The sequence below is a fragment of the Hypanus sabinus genome, chromosome 5 (genome assembly GCF_030144855.1).
Source record: "Hypanus sabinus isolate sHypSab1 chromosome 5, sHypSab1.hap1, whole genome shotgun sequence".
Lineage (NCBI taxonomy): Eukaryota > Metazoa > Chordata > Chondrichthyes > Myliobatiformes > Dasyatidae > Hypanus > Hypanus sabinus.
This window is the reverse complement of record NC_082710.1, coordinates 18659153-18682146: the sequence shown is the minus strand read 5'-3', so window position 1 is coordinate 18682146 and position 22994 is coordinate 18659153. Positions and strand designations below refer to the sequence as shown.

The 22994-nt window shown below is 37.4% G+C and overlaps 1 protein-coding gene and 1 long non-coding RNA gene across 16 annotated transcripts in view; one reads left to right on the top strand and one right to left on the bottom strand.

Annotated features, from left to right (window-relative positions):
- Nucleotides 1-22994, bottom strand: part of ppip5k2 (diphosphoinositol pentakisphosphate kinase 2) — a 108276-nt gene that overhangs the window by 68704 nt on the left and 16578 nt on the right. For all 14 annotated transcript variants that reach the window (XR_009512117.1, XR_009512118.1, XM_059969463.1 and 11 more), the window contains exons 6-17: nt 21462-21616; nt 20477-20578; nt 19769-19930; nt 15699-15820; nt 14907-15008; nt 14669-14755; nt 12935-13010; nt 8133-8242; nt 7014-7099; nt 6251-6376; nt 2865-2986; nt 1252-1434 (exon numbers count right to left, since the gene is read on the bottom strand). Coding sequence is in view for 12 of the 14 variants with exons in the window: in XM_059969463.1 (XP_059825446.1) it covers nt 1252-1434; nt 2865-2986; nt 6251-6376; nt 7014-7099; nt 8133-8242; nt 12935-13010; nt 14669-14755; nt 14907-15008; nt 15699-15820; nt 19769-19930; nt 20477-20578; nt 21462-21616 (1433 nt within the window). In the remaining 2 variants the exon portion in view is untranslated. The remainder of the gene's footprint in view (nt 1-1251; nt 1435-2864; nt 2987-6250; nt 6377-7013; nt 7100-8132; nt 8243-12934; nt 13011-14668; nt 14756-14906; nt 15009-15698; nt 15821-19768; nt 19931-20476; nt 20579-21461; nt 21617-22994) is intronic.
- LOC132393967 (uncharacterized) lies at nt 4890-22987 on the top strand. 2 transcript variants are annotated; one of them, XR_009512119.1, is made up of 4 exons: nt 4890-5627; nt 6974-7053; nt 16152-16279; nt 22485-22987. It is a non-coding gene; the product is annotated as an uncharacterized LOC132393967 (long non-coding RNA). The 2 variants fall into 2 exon arrangements; XR_009512120.1 differs by lacking the exon at nt 4890-5627 and adding an exon at nt 6249-6382.

Below are 22994 nucleotides of genomic sequence, written 5' to 3'. Positions count from 1 at the left end.
CCCTTTTTAGTTTCCACATCCTTCCTGCAGTGAGGTAACCAGAATTGAGAACATTACTCCAGGTGGGGTCCGACCAGGGTCCTATATAGCTGCAACATTACCTCTCAGCTCCTAAATTCAATTCCACGATTGATGAAAGCCAATGCACCAATGCAGAGTCACCCTGCACAACAGCTTTGAGTGTCGTACGGACTCAGACCCCAAGATCCCTCTGATCCTCCACACTGCCAAGAGTCTTACCATTAATACCATATTCTGCCATCATATTTGACCTACCAAAATTAACCACCTCACACTTACCTGGGTTGAACTCCATCTGCCACTTCTCAGCCCAGTTTTGCATCCTATCAATGTCCCGCTGTAACCTCTGACAGCCCTCAATACTGTACACAACACCCCCAACTTTTGTGGCAACAGCAAATTTACTAACCCATCCTTCCACTTCCTCATCCAGGTCATTTATAAAAATCACAAAGAGTAGGAGTCTCAGAACAGATCCCTGAGGAACACCACTGGTCACCAACTTCCATGCAGAATATGACCCGTCTACAACCACCCTTTGCCTTCTGTGGGCAAACCAGTTCTGGATCCACAAAGCAATGTCCCCTTGGATCCCATGCCTCCTTACTTTCTCAATAAGCCTTGCATGGGGTATCTTATCAAATGTCTTGCTGAAATCCACATACACAACATCTACTGCTCTACCTTCATCAATGTGTTTAGTCACAACCTCAAAAAATTCAATCAGGCTTGTAAGGCATGACCTGCCTTTGACAAAGCCATGCTAACTATTCCTAATTATATTATGCCTCTCCAAATGTTCATAAATCCTGCTTCTGAGGATCTTCTCTATCAACTTTTCCACTCCTTTTCTTCTAATTACCTTTATATCTACACTTAATAACAACTCTCTCTTCTTATCCCAACCTTAAAATGAAATCTTGCAAAGTTTTTAGGTACACCCAAAAACCTTATTATAGAATCCACATTTTTGATTTTTGTGAAAGGCTTTGGTATTTTCTTTACATTTCACCACTGCAGGAATGTAAAGAGTTGTGCTGATATGAAGAAATATTGTTATACTTCCAGGAACTGCATACACATTTCAGTTTATTCACATTTAACAAAATTTTGTTGTGGAAAGATGGTATCTATATGCCTTAAGTTATCTTGATGATCAAGAATATAATTAAGTATAGTTCTTGTCATATAATTAAATGAGAAAATGGAAATAAGATGTCAATCACATACCTTTTCATAATCTTCAACAGTGAAGTCTCGGTCTTTCTGAAGAATTTCATGAAGCCGAGCTTTAACACGCTGCTGACAACTACTCAGGGAATCACTGTCACTGTCTAACAAGCCATTCATGTTAGCACTTTTAACCATCTGTACAAGAATTGGGGTTAGCTCCCCTTCCAGCGCAAGCAATCCCTATTTACAAATAGTCAACACCAATTTTAGACATTATCATTTTACACAAAAGATGCATTCCATTTGTTGTGTATCAGATAGTCCACATCTTAAATCACTTCTAGCCAGAACCTCTTCTGTTAACTAAATTTCACATATCTAGGCTTTCCAAATTTGCATGCTTTCTGATCAAAGTCAACCCAATAGTGTGCTCTGAGAACACACAAAGCATGTTACATCAAGCCAAAAGCTGAAATATTTATTGCCCAAGTAATTGATCACCAATATTGCCAGCATGATAGATATTGCTAAATATTTAATCAGTTCATTAAAATCTTATCCTGTGAATATTTCAAAACTTAGTGTCCAACACAAATGTTGCCAAATTATAAACTCACTTCATTTAAGATAGAAGACCCAATGTAAATTTGAAAAACTAAACTTGTCAATCAAATTTTATTCTCAATAGGATCTACAACCTAACTCTCTTGGATGGTAATGCACTTTAAACCAATACATGCAATGTCTATAATATTGCATTGTGATCACTTAATTTAAAAATATTTTTTGTTGCATACAGATTTTATTGACAGGCAATCAAATTCACAATGTTTATAATGAGTTTCAAAAGAAAAGTTAGAAATTTTGTATAACTGGAACTTCTCAAATTTAAACAACAAAGGAAGAGACTTCTTGAGAAAACATATTTTCTGTGGAAGAGAGAGTTAGTGAGTTCTTAAAAAGGAAGTGGGAAAGATTAATGTAAAACTGAACTTCATTTCAATAAAATTGGGAAAAACCTCTCAGATTCAAATTGGAAGATTTAATAAGTCCTAAAGTATTTTTTTACTTCTACAACTAAACAGTTGAATGTGACTTATTTTCATACTTATATGAAGTTACAATGCAATAATATCAGTGCAAAATTATTTGAAGCCGAACATAGTCCTTAATTAGTTTTGAATTACAGAGAATAGAAACTTCAAGAGTCTCCATTGCTTCATTTAGAACTGCATTAGAACCTAACTTCATAATGAACCTACCACTTATAAATTAACCCACTGAAATATTTGGATGCTGAGTAAGAAGGTGGGGGTTAGTGAATGAAAGGGAAGAAAACAATTGTTTTCCAGATCAATGATCTAACAGTCCATTAGATCAGTACTCATCAAGAGAATCTTGTATTATCATCTATATAGATATAAATAAAATGCAATGATTGAAAATGATTGGCATACAAAGCTGCTTACTTGATGGGTTTGTGACAGTAACACGATTAGCATGTCAAGTTAGTGAATGAGATTCATTACAAGAATATATCTTGAGAAAAATTCCATCCTTGGAGCTTTTCAAACAGAATTAATCCAAAAATTAAGATTCCAGTGTTAACCAGCAACACAGCTTTAACATTTTATGCGCAGTATAAGCACAATATTTTTGGTTTCTCAAACCTTAGCAAATGCTGCCGCTGTCATCTGAACTCTCCCTTCATCTGAAGCATAGATCTTCAAATCATGACGATACGTACTATGCAATCGGAGCAAACCACAGCCTGGAAATCCTGCATAATCTCCTGAAATAACATTTAATGTACAAATGCAGAAAGCAAGCTGGAAGGAATTACAAGTACAAAGTAATAAACTTTTCCAAATATAACAAGTATAACAGCAGAACTAAAGATCCAGCAGATGAATACCATTAGATCTAGGCCTCTGAAGTTGGTGGAAGTGGACTCAATCATTGATTTCAAAAGGAAGTTGGAAAGAGGCTTTAAAGAAATAAACTTGCAGGGCTACAGGTGAAAAGACAAGTTGTTTGATTAGAGTTAAATGGCCTCAGCATGTATCATAGTGATTTTATGACAATTTAAATCAGCAAGCCCTGTGTGCATAACACAATAAGATAAGAATTGGACTTCCTTAATCAGCATTCACATTAGGGTGACATAAAATTCTTGCTTACAGAATGTTAATTTTATTTAGTAATGCCTATTTCAATTTTCACCTCAAGAGGGCTCTGGAGGCTCAAAGATCAATTTCATTCAAAACTGATTGTGATAGATTGTGATAGTCCTGATGAAGGGTCTCGGCCCGAAACGTCAACAGTGCTTCTCCTTATAGATGCTGCCTGGCCTGCTGTGTTCCACCAGCATTTTGTGTGTGTTGTTTGAATTTCCAGCATCTGCAGATTTCCTCGTGATTGTGACAGAGTTTGGAATATCACAGCAATTAAGGGATATCGAAATAGGTCGGAATTTTTGTACACAATTCCTATTTGTGATGCTTGACAACTAGGTGTCATGTTTCAGTCACCGACAGAACAGTTGCAAGTCCATTACATAATCTAGCCTCTGGATGGCTCCATAAGCACACATTTTAAAGAACACTCCTGCCTGTTGTTTTAATTCACTATTTGAAAAGTGGATATTGAAAAGCCCAGTATTAACTGCCAATCCCTAACCTTCCTTGAGCAGACAGGGTTGAGCTACCTTCTTAACCGCTGTAGTACTGTCACAATGGTGATGAGTAGGGATTCCAGGATTTAGACCTGGTATGATTAAAGTCAAGGGGTTCGGTAGCTGCTCTCAGTGTAGCCCAGATGAGTAACGGGATTCTAAACCAATGAATTGCTATGTCCTAGATCATGTTGTTACATTTCAAATTGAGTTAATCTGTGAGAAATTCAAAACTGCAGATGCTGGAAATCTGTAATAAAAACAGGAAATGTTGAGCACAGTCAGCAGGACAGCCTGCATCTGTTTGAAGAGAAACAGAATTAACACTACAGGTCAAAGACCCTTTGTTAGAACTGCAATGGACGGTGGGGAGGAGGGATGTCAGAAATAGGGTAAAGGTGCGATTATCTGGTCAATGATTGAATGGGAGTGGTTCGAAATCAAGAACATAGACTAAAAAGTAGAGAGTTAGAAAATGCAGAGCAAAGTGGATGTTGCCTCCTTTCTCCCTCTGTTAACAAGGCCTTTGAGCACAATATGCTGGTTTCCATATGACCATTCTCCTCCAGGACAGAAGGACTGAGCTTGTTTGGTCCTCACCTTCCATCCAACTAGCCTCAGCATTTGATGGATCAATCACTGCAATTTTCACCACCTTTGAAAAGATCCCACCATCAGACACATCTACCCTTCTCCTCTTTGTTCTACATTTTGCAGGGATCCATCAGTTCATGGTTCCATGGTCAGATCTTCCCACTAGCCACCACCCTTGCAGCACTTTACCTGGCAACTACAGGTAATGACACATCTGTCTTGTCACCTCTACCTTCCACCCAGGGACCAAACAGATGACTATTCCAATCTAATCTACTGAATCATGTTCACAATGTGGTATCTTCTAAACTGAACAAAACAGACTAAGAACTACTTTACAGAACACTTGCATTCAATATGGAGGGATAATCCTAACCTTCCTGTTACCTTCCATTTTAACTCATCTTCTTGCTTTCATTCTGACCTGTTGGTATGCAATTCCTGTACTGTTACACTGAGGCCCAATGCAAGCTTAAAAAACCTCTCATCTTCAGTCTGGGTACATTGTTGCCTTCAGGACCCAGTACTGAACCTCAGGTGACTACATTTCTATATCTGCATCAGTCAACCAGCTATGATATTGGCCCAGCTTTTTTTTGTTCTTTAACCAACCCTCCCTCCATTTACTTTTTTCTTTCTTTGGAAGTGAAGGACATGACCACCTTTAACTACTGGGCATGTCTTCCTGTTCTGCATTGTACAACTGGATTTTATTGTCCAGTCTAGAACCACATGAAGGTTATCAATGTGGTCTGTCAATTTCCCTTCAATAATGTTGCCTGACCTACTGAATTCCTGTGTTACACCTTGTGGAGCTCCAGATTCCAGCATCTGCAGTCTCCATTCTCCATTCTATGCTTTCACTATCAAACTATTCCCATTTACTCATTGACCAGATAACAATGTTTGCAGCTTATCCCCATGGTTACTGAGGTCTCACTCTACAAGAGACATCCCACTCTCCCATCATCCCTGCAGCCTAATGATCTGCATTTGGCTCTTTCCCAGTTCTGACGAGGAGTCTTTAACCACATTAACTTTGAGTTTCTTTCCACACATGCAGCCTGAACTGATGAATATTCATTAAGATTTCATCTCCAGGAAATTATTGTGAATTTCGATTTCATTCTGAAGCATGGTTTCATGCCAACCTTCAAGCTTCCAGGTACTCCTATTATCAGTTGGTGTTAGGGCTATTATTGCCTGTCACAGTTCCCATGGTTGGACTTAAACCAATCCTGCCTGTCACCATTAGCTTTCAAACCATATCAATGCTCACTAGCTCCTACATCATGTCAGAAAATATCAATATTGACCAAAATGGTTTCTACAAGGGTTATCTCACACTGCCAGTCTTTTGAAGTAAAATCCTAATTATTATTAAGTAAGTATTCTTCAGCTCAGTAATGCTGATTTTAAAATATGCTTTGCATGCCAAGTGAGTAAAGAATGTGGCACTCCACCCAAAGCTAAGATGTCAAAATGATTTGCAACTAATAAGTTACTTTTGCAGTTGAAAGAAGTTTGGTATTAGTATAAACACTGTCATTTAGGATGCCAAGATTCCAATTGTAGTTAACTTTTACTAGATTTTGAAATTCACTTGTTTCAGTCATTATTGCATTATGTAGGGCAAAACAAGCATATTTAAAACACAACATTGATGTTTACTTTTTAAAAGGAGAAAGTTAAAAACCATTTTGAAAATCATGGTGGTAGTGTCCAACAACTGGCAGTTAGCTACTAGTGAAAAGATTAGGAAACAATTATCTTTTTTTTTTGTTTTACCTTGTCCTCCTGGATACATACATCTGAAAGCACGACCTAGCTCTTCAGCTTGGACTCTGCCTGCTGGAGTCAACTCTCCACCCCACTTTAACACCAGCAGCAGGGAAGGCTCTTCCTTCTTGTTTTCTGTAGGTAATGTATAGTAATTCATTCAGAACTTTATCCAACTATGAAGGACTTATAATCATAATCCACATTTTACAACACCAGGACATCCACAAGGCTTTACAATCCATGAAGTTAACATGAAGCATAAACAGTACCACAGTGCATGCAACTGCTCTTCAAATAGAACCATGATTTTATTCAAACCACCTCACACAGGTTTCATTCAAAATATAGTAACTGCCTGCAGCACAGCACTCCAAGCAGTCTGGATAATGTGTATGACTATCTGATTTGGGATGATCTCACAACTTTCTGATTCAGAAGTGATACCTTAGCCAAGGCTGAACTTGAAGCTTCTACTATCTGAAAATAAAGGATAGAATCCTATGACATGGTTTGAGACTCCAGTGGAAAGGCATCATAAGCTACATCCTTTCAGTTAAAATTATTGCCAACCCAAATAATTGGGTGCAATTTTTTTTTACAGTGACTTGTCGAGTATGTTAATTAAAGATATTTAGTCATTATTATGAAGCGTTGCCTGAAGCAACCAGTTCCATTATAGGTGTAAAGTTCACAAAATATATTAAACAATGCTAATTAATGTATTCTTAGAAAGCCAAGAATCAAAGAAAAATGATGTCTGAATACCTACCATCTTCTTCACTTGAAGTCTTTGGACACCCAAGGGGCAGGTATGTTAATTGAACTTTACGATTTATTCCAGAAAAATGGCCATACCTGTCAATATATATTTTTAAAAAAGATTAATAGAAAGCTGTGAATTATTTTGCAATTTTCCAAAAATATTTTGCAGAAGAATGACAAAATTGGACACTAAGCAGAGGAATACATAGGAATAATTTACTGCGTTAGAGGAATCCAGAGCAAAGGAGGCGTAATATGCATATACAAGGCTACTAAGAGAAGTCAAGAATAACTTTCATACAAAAGCAAATTCTCAGTAGAGGCTACTGATGAATTGGGATTTCCAAGGCAAATCATTAGATTTCTGTTCAGGAAGCAGGTGGAGTTCTGCAGTAAAAATGGTTAAAGGAGACTGAAGGTCAGTCATGAATAAATTAGGAGCTTGTTCTTGATTATTTGTGCTAAAATCAATGGAGAGGAATATTGAAACACAGACCATCAGTAAAACAGGCAACTTTTATTTAATGTATGTGAACTATTTAAGTGTGTGTTCTTAGTAATTCCATTTAAATTTTTAAATCCCAATTTGACTTACTGTCTGAAACTTCCCATGCCTAAAACAATAACTACACATGATTGTGCATTGTGCAATGTATCATTATCATCATCATACAGGCAGGCCAAAATTGCCTCCATCTATGTCACATTTGGAGAAATTAATAGAAAGCTGTGGACTGTTTTGCAGCTTTCCAAAAATACTTTACAGAAGGAAGATCTGACAAAATTTGATACTAAGCAGAAGATTACATGGGAACAATTTGCTATGTTAGAGGATTCCTTTGACAGATTTCTGCAGGCTTCGTGAACTATAAAGCCCATCAAGATCATTTGACATTTTAGTTAAGCCTCTGTTGCAAGATCAGTACCAGCAGCACACTCCCAATTAGAGACAAAATGAATCTGTAGTTGACCTGAGAAGCACAGCCTAAAACGAACACATCTTCAATTGAGACCAGGATCGTAACAGTGGCCGATTAAAAGCAGAATTTCTAGATGAATCTCCTTTCAAATAACTATTTGCTTTTCATATGTTATTATCATAGAGTAGAATTTCTCTGGCACTCACATTTCAAGCACTGTTTTAAGTTGCTCAAGTTTTGATTTACTTTCTTCTATTTCCGAGTCATTATTCTGACCCAGTTCTGCCAAAAGGTGCCTTGCAATATCCAAGACCTCCTGCAAAATATTAAAACAAATGTTCAGAATATTTGTTCAGATTCATTGCACTTTACACATGTACGAATGCAGGATCAAAAATCAAATAATGCTAAACCAATTATTTGCTGTCCAAACCTGTGATTTAGATTACAAAACTATATGCTGGTAACATAAAACTGGCAAAATTGTGCCCACTGAGGATTACAGAGAACCTGGAAAGTGCCCTTGACAGATTATGGGAGCGTGTTTAATGTGTTCTTTTGTTTTAAGAAAATAACAAAGCCTTTTCTTTGAATATTTAGAAACCAGCAAATGTTAGCATAGATACGGATCTGGCAATGCTGATTTCAAAACAAAGTGTTACATTAGCCTTTTTTGCAAGGGGTAGAACAGTGAATTGCGATGCCTTGCTACAATTTTCCAGGGCTTTGCTTAGAGAGACACAAGCAGTTTTATCTCTGTATTAAATACACTGGAATGATTTCTAGGTTAAAAAAGAATTGAATATGAATACTCCAATTTAACTAAAGTTTTGAATAATCAGAGGTGATCTCATTGAAACACATGTGTCTGACCAAAACTAACAGGATGCATAGTGGCTTCTCCTAAACCTATTATCTCAGAAAGAATAGCAATGAAGACAGCCCTGACACAAGATTCAAACGGCTGAAAGTAAGACCTTCGCTCTTTGGAATTTGAAAAATATGGGATGATCTTTTTGAAAAATACAAGATCCTAAAGGCAGTGATGCAGGTGTTCAGTCACTAAGTACAAACAGAGCTTAGATGCTTGGACTCACAGAAAATCAATAAACATAAATGAAAAAAAACAGGCAAGAACATGAACAGAGGTGAAGAATCAGTCACAATCTTACTGAATGGTAGGTCAGGCTCAAGAGAGCCTTAAGGCCTTCTCCTGCTTCTACATTATATATTCACCTACAGAGAAGCATTATAAACAAGGGCATAAAAATAGAAAACCCAGTAATCATTTTCCACATTAGGTATTATCTGTGGAAAGAGAATAGAATTAGCATTTCAGGTCAAAGACCTTTTCCCAGAACCAGGAAAAGCCTGTTGAATGCTTCCAATATTTTCTGATATTACTTCAAGTTTCCAGCATTTACAATTCATCTTTAATTTCTTCTAATATGATAACGCTCCATTTTATTCCATTTAAATGATGATGGTCTTTTCCCTATTCTGATTTTAACTACCTTGCAGGGCTACTGCTTCAAGCAGTATTTTCCAATTAGGTATTAAGTCTATTGTCGTTTAAGGCAATACACGAACCACTAATCAGCCAGTTCAAACAACCTTTTTTAAAATTTATAGACACAGTAGAGGTACAGATCATCCTGCCCTCCGAGTCTACACTATGTTGACCATCAACCACCCACTTAGAATAATCTTACATTAATCCCGTGTTTTATTCTCTTTCCACTGCAAACAGCTTCACCCAGATTTGACCACTCACTCACCCACTATAGGCAATTTTACAGAGGCCAGTTACCTTAATGACCTGCAAGCCTTTGGGATGTAGGATGAAACCAGAGTGCCGGAAGGAAATCCATGCAGTCTCAGGGACTACGTGCCAGTCCACAGTCAGCACCAGAGATCAGGATTTTACACAGATCTCAGGCACTGGAAGTGTTCTACTAGCAGCACCACTCTGTCACCCTTCATTGCAAATTTGTTAGACTTATGCATTCTGTGAGATGGAATCCTCAAGGCTGTAACAATTTCCAAGAACTTTAATACTTGCTGAACAAAAGTATCTGCTTAAACATTGTGGTTTTTCATTCAGTCTCAAACGAAAATCCTTCCAACTCAAGAAAATGGCAGGGGGCATGCCAGAGGGATAGGGCTGGAAACACAGAAGATCACATGTGTGCTGCATGCAAAGAAAGAGAGCAGGAGCACAAGTTCTAAACCACATCTGTGCATTTATAAGGTTTTTATAATGCTTTTATTTTGGCATAATCTGGACTAAGGGTGCAAAACTAGTCCCTTAAGGAAGGTTGTAAAGCATTCGGAAGGTTTACTTAACTAATGCCTGAAATGGGTGGGTTGCTTGAAGAAGGGTACCCAGGTTTATATCTGCTAGAGGTTTGCAAAGTAAAAGACTCAATTGAAACAGATAAAATGGCAGGATGTAAATGCACAGGATATTGCTTAATCTGAATGAAGCTAGTGGTTGTGTACTTAAGACAAAGAAGTGACATTATCTCTCTCAAGAATTATGCTTAAAACTCTCTTACTCTAAGGATAGCAACTGGATATTTTTAGGCAGAATTAGATAAATTATTAAATAAGTAAGACAATGCCTGATTTAGTAAAAGATTAACAGGACAAAGTCGCAAAGAGTAGTGGGAAACTGGAGGATTGGAAAAAACTTTAAAAAGCAACAGAGAACAACTACACAAGAAATAAGGAAAGGGAAGATAGAGTATGAAAGTAAATTAGCACAAAATATAAAAACAGATAGCAAAAGTTTTTAAAAATATATAAAGCGGAAGAGGGTGGCTAAAGTCAACTTAGGTCCCTTGGAAGACGAGAAGGGGAAATTGATATCGGGTGATAAGGAAATGTCTGAGGCATTGAACGACTATTTTGTGTCAGTCTTCACGGTGGAGGACACATCTAATATGCCATGGAAGGATGTTATGGACAAAATGGGAGGTGAGGACCTCAATAAAATCATTGTCACTGAAGAGATAGTGATGAGCAAACTAGAGGGCCTGAAGGTAGATAAGTCCCCTGGTCCTGATGGGATGCATCCCAGGGTGCTTAAGGAATTGGTGGAGGTTATAGTAGACGCGTTAGTAATCATTAATCAAAACTCTCTAGACTCTGGGCAGGTCCCGGCAGATTGGAAGACAGTAAATGTCACGCCACTTTTTAAAAAAGGATGTAGACAAAAGATGGGTAACTATAGGCCAGTTAGCTTAACATTTGTAGTCGGGAAAATGCTTGAAGCTGTTATTAAGGAAGAAATAGCAAAACATTTAGAAAGGAGTGGTTCCATTAGACAGATGCAGCATGGATTCAGAAAGGGCAGGTCTTTTTCGACAAACTTACTGGAGTTCTTTGAGGACATAATGAGTGCAGTGGACAGAGGGGAACAGGTGGATGTCGTATACTTGGATTTTCAGAAGGCGTTCGATAAGGTGCCGCACAAGAGACTTATAAATAAGATACGGATGCATGGAGTTGGAGGAAGTGTATTGGCATGGATAGTGGATTGGTTAACCGATAGAAGACAGAGTTGGTATAAATGGGTGTTTCTCTGGTTGGCAGTCAGTGGTGAGTGGGGTGCCGCAGGGGTCGGTACTGAGCCCGCAGCTGTTTACCATTTACATTGATGTTTTGGAAGAGGGGACTGAGTGTAGCGTAGCAAAATTTGCTGATGACGCTAAACTGAGTGGAAAAGCAAATTGTACAGAGGATGTGGAGAGTCTGCAGAGAGATATAGATATGTTAAGTTAGTGGGCCAAGGTCTCAAAGTAAAAAAAAGTCAATTGGAGAATACAATGTTGGTAAATGTGAGATCATCCACTTTAGAAGGAATAATAGAAGAGCAGATTATTATTTAAATGGTGAAACACTGCAGCATGCTGTTGTGCAGTGGGACTTGGGAGTGCTTGTTCATGAATTGCAAAAAGTTGGCTTGCAGGTACAAAAGGTTATTAAGAAGGCAAATGGAATGTTGGCCTTCATTGTTAGAGGGACTGAATTCAAGAGCAGGGAGATCATGCTGTAACTATACAGGGTACTGGTGAGGCCTCATCTGGAGTACTGTGAACAGTTCTGGTGTCCATACTTGAGGAAGGATATTCTGGCTTTGGAGGTAGTGCAGAGGAGATTCACCAGGTAGGTTCCAGGGATGAAGGGATTAACCCATGAGGAGAGATTGAGACTCCTGGAACTATACTCTCTGGAGTTCAGAAGAATGAGAGGGGATCTTATTGAAACATAGAACATTTTGAAAAGGATAGATAAGATAGAAGTAGGAAAGTTGTTTCCATTGGTAGATGAGACTAGAACTAGGGGACATTGCCTCAAGATTCAGGTGAAAAGATTTAGGACGGAGATGAGGAGAAACTGTTTTTCCCAGAGAGTGGTGAATCTGTGGAATTCTCTGCCCAGGGAAGCAGTTGAGGTTTCTTTACTAAATATATTTAAGATACAGTTAGATAAATTTTTTACACAGTAGGGGAATTAAAGGTTATGGGGAAAAGGCAGGTACATGGAGCTGAGTTTACAGACAGATCAGCCATGATCTTCTTGAATGGTGGGGTAGACTCAATGGGCCAGATGGCCTACTCCTGCTCCTATTTCTTAAGTATGTAATGGTATTGCAAAGTCACGATTAGTCACATCAGCCAAGATCTACTGCACTGTGAAGAAGGCCTGAGGGCCAAACTGCTCTTTATTCATACAAAATAGATTTCCATACCTATTTAAAATCAAGAATAAGGGATGCACGGAGAAGCCAAAGAGAAATCCTGCTTAAGGTAAACTTCAAAAAGAACAACAGAAGATTATTATCTTACAAGGTCGCTTCTTTACTCTTACTGACAGCCTGTTGTTCGTTTAAAATTTGTGCAAAGCCCAAAGGGAAAATTACTATTCTGCAGGGTAGCTTTATCACCTAATGAGAATACTTTGATCTTCATTATACTAAAAAAAATTAAGATGGAAGACTTACCTGTAGCTGCTTTGGCTTCTTGAGCTTTATTTTTCCTGCTTTGCCTCCATTATATTTCTCAAAGAGATCAAAAAATCTAACAGGAATAAGAGAAGAGAAATAATACAGTAAAAAAAAATTCAGATAAAAGTATATCAATCACATGGTATGCCACAACTAGAAACTGGATTGCATCTACATTTGTTAGGCTAAATGGATAATAATTTTCGTTCTGTTGCTAAATCAGCTTTCATAATAAAAAGAAAGGGTACCTTCACTTTAAGAAATCATTAGTGTGGTAACCTCCTACTTAAAAGCATTGGATAACAATTTGTGAGTTTACAGTAAACAGCTGTTGCACAAACTTTCAGGTACCACAGAGCTAACAGAAAACTGATACATGCTAATAGGCTGACTTCACAGCTCTGTTGTCCTGGTGTAAGTATTCCAAAGCAAATGCAAAACACTTGTACCTGCAACCAGTGCATAAAATACAGTAAAATTTTGTGGTTTATGTCTCCTGCACATAAACTTGTCAGATCTTTGCATCTCCTTTGAGTTTTGGCTCAAATACAAGAACCTTTGTTCCTGGGACAAGTATCAATGGAGGAACATCTAGAATAAAAGTTTTGGAATTGCTTTGGAATGGTCTTTTTCCTCTCTTAAAGTAAAAAAAAGCAGTCAATTGGAGAAGGTCCAACTTTAATGGATGAAAACAGATTAGGTTTGGGTAAACTGGAACCAAAATCTGGCAGTCAAAATTGTAATTGAACAATGGGAGATCTTTAAACCTGGAAGTGCTTCACCTAAAATTGAAACAGAAAATGCCAGAAACATGCAGCAGCAGATGAGAAAGCATCTGTGAAAGTAGCAATAGTCTGGGAAAATTCCCATAAAGATGAACATAAAATTAAAGCTAAAACTCTCTGAGTAGTCAAACCATAGAAAGCAAAACAGAGCGGGAGGGAAAAAAAGGCACAGTTAATACAAATGAATCCAGGCTGACTGCAGAAAGTAGGGGAAGCAAAGAAACAGCAGCAAAAATACTGGCTGTAAACATAAAGTGGTATCTAAAATATTCAGTAATAACATGACAGAAAAGGATTGAAAGAGGACAGAAGGCACTAATCAAGAGACTAAAAATGAAATCTATTCCTGGAATCAGAAGACATTTCTGCAATATTAAATAGGTGATTAATATTAATACTTTTTAAACAAATTACTGAAGTGTCAGTAAGGAGGGAAGTTTTTGAGATTTTGGTTGGACAAAAAAATTGATAAAGAGAAAAAATGAGAAATGACACTTAAAATGGATAAATTATCTGGTCCAGATGAAATGCATCCCAGAATCATGAGGGTGGCATTAGGAAGGGGAAGTAACAAAGGATCAAGACACAATCCTTTAAACAACTCATCCTCAAACAGAATAGACTGCCAATGAAGAGACAATAAAATAAAGTAACGTCCTTCTCACTCTGTAGTGAAATACTGTTTAAAATATTCAGCAAATCAGACAGAAGCAGGAAGATGACACAAAACTGTTTTTAAAATTGTGTGAATTTTTAAGTGTTACTGTTGTTTGTACCAAATAAGTAATCTTCTAAATTTTCTATTGTGTATAACATAACTGCAAATTTAGAAAGACAAAATTCAATCAGGAAAATTGAGGTACATGATGAAAAACCCCAAAAACAGCAAATATAAAAATAATAAGCATAAAGCCAAACATTAAATACAAATGAGGCTGCACTTCACCTCTGGTGCCTCACTTCCATTTTCATTTTTTGCTTTGGAGTTCGATCCCCATGCCTTATTACTGCAATCACACAACGGAGCTCCATCCTACACAGGTAAAATAGGTAACGCTGAATTTATAGCAATTTTAGAGAGCAATCCAAAAGTTTTGAAATAAAGTTTGCACAAAATGTTTCAAGATAAATTTCCTGATTAAGAAAAAGAAATTCACTTAATCCAAATTTACTTGCATCCTTACATAGTGCCAGACGTGGTGGGTACAATAGGGATGTCCTCCGCTTCGGTAGGGATAGACCATGGGATACGAAATTGTGGAGCTAACTCTCGCATAATGATGTTTCTGTAAAATAATCAAAAAAAATTTGTCAATGAAGTAATAAATCAGGAGTGAAATGATTATATCTATTATTATAGCTTTTAGAGCATTCAAAATGTAAATTGTTAACTGTAGATGCATTAAGGCTTAAAATTTGACATGTACCCAAAAGCTTTTGGATGTGTCCACTGGAATCAGAAAGAGAATTTTCCACTTTGTAATTACATTCAAAATAATAAGAATTTTGTGGAAAAATATTTGTGCATAAATACAAAGTCTCTATTTCAGGTGCAATTGGCAATATTGGCACAAAGTATACCAGTGGTTTCACTCAAACTCACTTGTAAAATAGAAAAATGGTACTAAACCGGGGTTACAACCTTTTATATGCCATGGACTAATACCATCAAGCAAGGGTTCCAGGACCCAGGTGGGGAACCCCTGAACTAAAAGGATGCAGGTATTCTGTCACTGAAATTGGCTATAAAATGGCTCAGGGACAGGTGGGGATGTTTTGCTTACTACAGAGGATACAGTATACTCCTGTGGGGATCTGTATCAGGATTTTCACAATATAACATGCATATTAAATAACCATTTTGAATACACAGACTAGAACTTTCAAGTTTCTACAATAACATAAACCTTGATTAAGAATCTTCAATATTGTTCTTTAAAATAAAATATTGGTAAAATAACAAATACAAATCTTACCCTAAAATCTTAGCACAATCATCATAATACTTCATGGAATTCTTCACAAAGCTAAAGCCATTAACATCACAGACATAGGATTGGCCATTAGCTCTTAAGAGATCGAAGCCACAGACTGTTTGCTATCAAAAAGACAGAATTATCAGAATGGTACAATAGAACACATATAGTCTTTCATGTCTATCCTGGTCAAAAACTGAGCCACTTAAGTTACTCCACTTTTCAGTTCACTCCTTCACCTTGTATGGACTGGCATTCACTACAAGCCCTGATCATGATTTACTGAGACAATATTTAACAATACAATCTCTTGTATTTTGTCTTCTACCTTCTTGATCAATATGTCCTATGGGACCGAAGGCCTTGCTAAATCTATGCAAACCGTATCAAGTACATTATTGATGTAAGGCTTTGACCTGAAATGTCAATAATTTCTGTCCATTGGCCCCACAGATGCTGCTTCCCCACTGCTGGTTCCTCGAGCAGATCGATTGGTGCTCCAGATTCTGGCATTGGCAGTCTCATGTATCAAATACACTACCACCCATTGACTTTGTTACCTGCTTAAACAATAATTCAAGGTAATAAGACATGACCTTCCCAATAATAAATCAACGATGAATGACTTTGATCAAGGTCTGTGCCTTCCAATGTACTGATTTCTGAGATGCCACAGACCTTTATCGGTAAGTTAATCAGAAATGTTAACAGGCTGACCGGCCTCTAGTTACTCAGTCCACCAATTTCCAATTTGTCTCAAAAAAAATCTACTGCATTAACAATCCTGATTACTACCACATTGCACCCTTTTAAGAGTGCAGGTCATACTTTAGCTATTTTTAAATACAGTGGGTAAATAAGATATTCTACCGTCTGTCCATGCTTACGATCAGCCATCTGTTTGCACTAACTGTACACTGAACTTATTTTATTCTCCCCACGGTCCACCACCTCCTCCCCAGATTCTACCACCAACATATACACACAGGGCAATTTACAGCCACAATTAACCTACTAATCTGCATGTCTTTGGGATGTGGAGTGAAAATCACGTGGTCACAGTGTGAACATACACACTCCATAGTAACAGCACCCAAGGTCAGGACTGAAACCAGGTTGCTGAAGCTGAAATACAGTAGCTCCACCCCTAAGTTTGTTTGGATCCTCTGCTTATCATTTCCAGTAATTCACATATGTCAGCAGTAGCAAAATAAAGATCAATTCAATATTAATACACACCTTCAAAGGGTTTATGTGTAATATGGTGGGTGTTTTAATGGCTTTTGCAGATGCACATTTCTGTGCCTCCAATCTTTCAAATCAGCTGCAATGCCAATCATAAAGCTTGTAGTGCTGTCACTACAAGAAGAAACCTACAGAAGGGGCTGCTGAGTAGCCAAGTGAAGTAACAAGCGCTCCTTGATGATTTTAACATTACTTTCTCAACTTTGGGAGAACATTGAGCATCGGACTTACAGTCAGCTGTGACATCGCCTTTTGTTCACTCCTTTTGTTCACAGAGGAACACTTCAAATACTGAGTAAACCAAGAACATGGCACATTGTGCTCTAGATCTCCAGAGACTAACCCATGCTAGTTGTCGTCTGGAGCTTTGAGCAATTTAACAGTACTGGCTGCAACAAGTGATGATTAATGTCATTAGGTGTGTGTGCTGATGCTATAAAAACAACAATGCATGAAGCACAATAACGTGGATCATGTTTGGAAGTGCATGGTCCAGTTTCCCAATTTCACCTGCAGAAATTTTCTAATGCAATTTATTTTGATCAGAAATCATCTTTAGATCATATAGTACTGAAAGGACTAATTATGATGTGACTATTTGTAATATAAATTCACGATTCAAAATTTTTTAATGTCATTTCCTGTACCAAGTGTAAAGGAGAACAAAATATATTTTTTTTACTGAGACCTGCCTCAATGACCATTGTTCAGTTACACTTACATCCACAGTGATGAAGTGTTTTGAGAGGTTGGTGATGAAAAACATCAACTCCTCACTGAGAAACAACTTGGATCTGTTCCAATTTGCTTACCAGCACAACAGGTCAGACGCCATTTCATTGACTCTCACTCAACCCTGGAACATCTGGACAGCAAAGATGCATACATCAGGATGCTCTTGATCAACTATGGTTTGGCATTCAATACTATAATCCCATCAAAGCTTGTGCAATTGGATCCTCGATTTCCTCATTTGCAGACCCCAGTTAGTTCGAATTGGCAACAGCATTTCCTACACAATCTCCATCAGCACAGGTGCACCACAAGGCTGTGTGCTTAGGCCCCTGCTCGACTCACTTTGCACTTCTGACTGTGTGGCTAAGCACAGCTCCAATACCACATTTAAGCTTGCTGACGATACCACTGTCATTGGCCGAATCATAGGAGATGACAGATCAGCATATGGGAGGGAGGTTGAAAATCTAGCTGAGTGGTAGCACAACAAACTCTTATTCAATGTCAGCAAGATCAAGGAGCTGATTATTGATTTCAGGAGAAGGAAACCAAAAGTCCATGAGCCAGCTCTCATTGGAGGATCAGAGGAACTGTCCTGGGCCCCGCACTTAAATGCAATTATGAAGAAAGAACAATCGCACCTCTACTTCCTTAGAAGTTTGTGAAGATTTGGCATGACATATAAAACTTTGACAAACTTCTATAGATGTGTGGTGGAGAGTATTGACTGGCTGCATTACACTCTGGTATGGAAACAGCAGTGTACTTAAACAGTACCGTAATGGATATGGCCCAGTCCATCACAGGTAAAGCCCTCCCCAACACTGAGCACATCTAAATGGAGAATGTCACAGGAAAGCACCATCCATTATCAGGGAACCCCACCACCAAGCTCAGGACTCACACAACAATGAACAGTTATTACCCCTCAGCCATCTGGCTCTTGAGCCGTAGGAAAAAACCTCAATGCCCCAGCATTGAACTATTCCCTCAACCAATGGATTCACTCTCGAGGACTCTTCATCTCATAATCCTGATATTTATTATTATTCTTTCTTTTTTTTTTGCTATCCTTTTGTTTTTGCACAGTTTGTTGTTTTTTTTTATACTGGTTGTCTGTCCTGTTGGTACAGTCTTTCACTGATTCTATTATGGCTATCGGATTTATTGAGAATGCCTGCAAGAAAATTAATCTCAGGACTGTTAACAGTGACATATATATATACATACACTTTGATAATAAATTTACTTTAAACTTTAAATGTCACCCTTGATCCGATGCAGCACAAAAAAACCAAAAGTAAAGAACACAGTAATAATAAAAATATCGCAATAAGTTTTAAATACATAAGATAACTTATATACATTGATGGACTGTATGTCTATAAGGTGATGCCTGGTTGTACACAAGGTGATTGACAAGAAGTACTAAAATAATGGTGGAGTTAGTGGGTGAAAGTGTTGATCAGCCTTACTGCTTGGGGGCTATCTCAGCATGTATTTCTACTAAACTGTTCTCTGTGAACAACTGTATAGAATCGTGCAAGTCAATGCCTATTTTCCTTATACAAGACAGGTTGCTACAATTTTACATTATATTGCAAGTTAAATTTAAACCTTCAATGCATAGGGACAATGAGCAAAGGTTTAAGTAAATTTCAATATCACTCCCTTTATTTACACAAGACAAGTATCATATAACCTATACAAATTTCAAAGAGACACAAGAGATTGAAGATATTGGAATCTTGTTCAAACTACAGTACATGCTAAAGGAACTCACTGGATAGACAACATCAACAAAGAGAAATGGACAGTAAATATTTTGGTTGAAGTCCTTCATCAAAAATTAAATTTCAAGGATCTGTTTGAAATATTCAGAATTTACATAGAATGCATGTTAAGATTTTGACAACATAATAATGTCAAGGTATCAGAAACTCTGCTTTGACTTAGATGTTTTCATAAACTAAGGGTATTTTTTGTGATAGAAATAATGAAGTGTCTTCAGCAACATTAAACACAGCCAAACTAATTGGGTTTTGTTTACTTTAAACCTTTTGTAAGTACTTACTAATCCTATCACCCACCTTAAAAGCGAGGCAAACCTTCCAAGCAATTAACTTCTCTCTAGCATTTAGTATGACAGGATATCGAACTTCCTTCCCTTCACTGTCACGTTCCACCTTGCCATCCAGGGCAGGAGATTTGCGTGCCTCCGCATGAGCATAATCTGGACCAACTGTATAAACCTTCAGAAATGTATTTTAAAAGGAAAAAAGCATGTGCTGAGTATGCTGTTAAAAACGGCAACTCAAGCACAAGTATGAGTTTTTTTTAATTGAAAAAACAACTTCCTCATGCAGTTTACTTCCCTGAAGTAAAACAGTCAGAAATAAAGAGGCAGCAGACAATTATTATAAAACTTGGTTCATAATGCTACAAAAGTACAATAGAAACAACTATTTATTGTTAAGATCAAAGAATTGTTCTGCGAAAGCTTTATAATTTCCCTGAACACCAGAGTAGTAGTTTTATTTCCTCATCAACGCACTGTAACGGATGGTGATAGAAGCAAATACATTACAGTCATTTACGATGTTTAGATAGGCACATGGATGAAAGAAAAGTGGAGGGCTAGTTGTGAAGGGTTAGATTGATTTTGCGTCGGCACAGCCTCGCGAGCTGAAAGGTCTGTACTGTTCTATGTGCAATGTATATTAAATGTCTCAAATATTTTGTTGATTGTAGACCAAGGATTACTTTAGTTTAGAAAGACAGTATTTGATTCTCCGTACCTTCACATCTGTACCATCTGTTGGCATAAATTGCTCATAGATATATGATCCAGTTTTTCGGACACTGCTTTCAGGAGAATAGACACTGCTTCTACTTCCAATCTAAAAGAGAAGAATAATTTACTCTACACATTGTACTTTGACTATTACTTTTTCTTTGGTAATAATGTTTTTAGTATTTTACCAAATGATCCCATGTGGCATTGTGAATGCTGATAATAACAATGCCTTAATTAAAGGATATTTTTAAAAATTTGTTGAAACATGTATCCATTCCCAAATCCTCTGGAAAAAAAAGTAGTGAAATCAAGGTGCCAGCGATGACAAAAGAATGGCAATCCACTTCCGTGTCGGGATAATATGCAGCATTGAAGAGATGGTATAACTTCCATTCACTTGCTGCCTTTAACTCATACATGAAATAGACTATGGCAAGGCCAGTAGTCATTGTACAATCACTAATCACTGTTGAGGCAATGGTGGAATCCTCCATATTCAATTGTTGCACACCATATGGAGGTATTCCCAAAGAAGTATTAAAGTAGGATGTTTCAATGTTTTGAGCCACCAATGATAAAAAAAATTTTGATGTACTGTTGAGGATTGCTTTGTACAAAATGCTCTCAAACCCCCGGAACATTGCAGGAGCATTACTCTTCCAGGCAAGTGAACAAAATTATATCACATGACTGCAGATGATGTAAAGTTTTGATTAGTCACCAAGTCATTCTTCACAGCATAGCCTTCAACTTGCTCTTGTAACCATATAAATACATAGCTTTTCTGTTCACCTTTGAGTCATGGGTATAATTAGGTCTGGAGATCTTCTAAAAGCTCTTCCTCACTCTAAATATAAAGCTTAGCCTTCATTTCTTTTCAAACTTATGAAGCAATTTGGAACACCTTTAATATTTAACTGCAAGTTACTTAGAAAATTAATTCAAAGTTTTTCATGTTACGAAAAGTAAAAGCATACAGAACATACCTTTCGAAAGAGTCTTTGGCTTCCCCCTCCAGCACTTGTTGGATAATAAATGTAAACATTGTGGTCCTCTGCACTCACTGGTTTCTCCACAAATGGTTTTTGAAAGATGTCGCCATTGACCTCCACATGATCTTCACCCTCTATCAAATTGCATTCTAGGAAGAGAGAAGTTATGCATTTGATGCATTATATTTAAACGAATCCATTAAAAACAGAACTATTGTGATTTTGATTTCAGCAACAGTGCAATTCTTTCAAACAAGATAGCTCAAATACTAACATTCCATTCAATAATTAAATCAATACGAGTAACATGCTTTGTAAAGAGAGACTGTAGAAGAACAGGAGTTACTTAAATAATCCAAGCCAGGCTAATATAAGAAAGAGTATTTTGGTGATTTGAAGTTGATAAATAAAATACGAGAACCTTTTAGCATGGGATCAAAAAATCACTAGAAGCAATTCTCAGTGATCATTTCTCTATCAAAGATCTAGAAAGTGTACAAAAAAAAGGAAGGCTTGTGAGAAAGAAAGACCAAGTGCTTAACAGTACAAGATATTCTTAAAATTTAAGAAAAGGTTAATGCAAATATTACTTTGTATTGAACTGCAGAAATAGAACATGGGAATAGAGATTAAAATTAAAGAACAATGTCACTAACCAATGTACTCCAGCGTAGTAAAAGTGGCATCCAAATGAAAAATAGGTAAATAGCTTGCATACAAAAAAGTACGCTCTTCTAGGCAATGAGACTAAATTTGCTAGCACCATTCCAGATGTGCTTTCTTTAAAACTCTGCATAACAGCAAGACATCGTTGCCGCCAAACTTAAAATCTCGGCAATGAAAGCCAACATACCATTTGATGAGTCTTTATATTTGCTTTGAATGCCAGGTGTAAAGGAGCTGTCAGGTTCCTTTGTATATTAGTATTTCCCCATTCTTTTCACTATTTAAATAATACTCTGCATTTATTTTATCCCCCTACCAAAGTGAGTAACTTTATTCAACCTTACTCTGCAGATGCCATATACTGCCTACTCATCCAACTTGCCGAAACTGACTTGAAGTCTCCAGTCCTCCTCTCATCAGATCGAACAACAGCAATATTATCAGCATCACGTAAACTCCAGCAATTTAGCAAGAGATTCAGCTTCATCTCAGGGTCAACTGTGACAGGACAATTACTGTCAGTGATCAGATATTGTAGCGTAGGCCTCTGTTAGTCTTGATAGACCATGGATTTGCACCTCGGAAAGTTTCCAGGGCGCAAGCCTGGGCAAGGTTTTGTTTTTAAATGGAAGACCGGCAGTTGCCCAAGCGGCAAGTCACACCACCAAAGTTGTCCAAGGGAAGGGTCAGATATTGTACTAATAACTGAAAAATAGACGCCCACAGATAGACAGACGCAAGTGAAGCTCCTCACCTGTAAATATTTTGCTCTCATGGAACAACAGCTTATAATGTTACAGCTAAACTTAAAGCCAGATGACTAAAGAAGCAACCAAAACAGTTGGATCTAGAACCAAATTA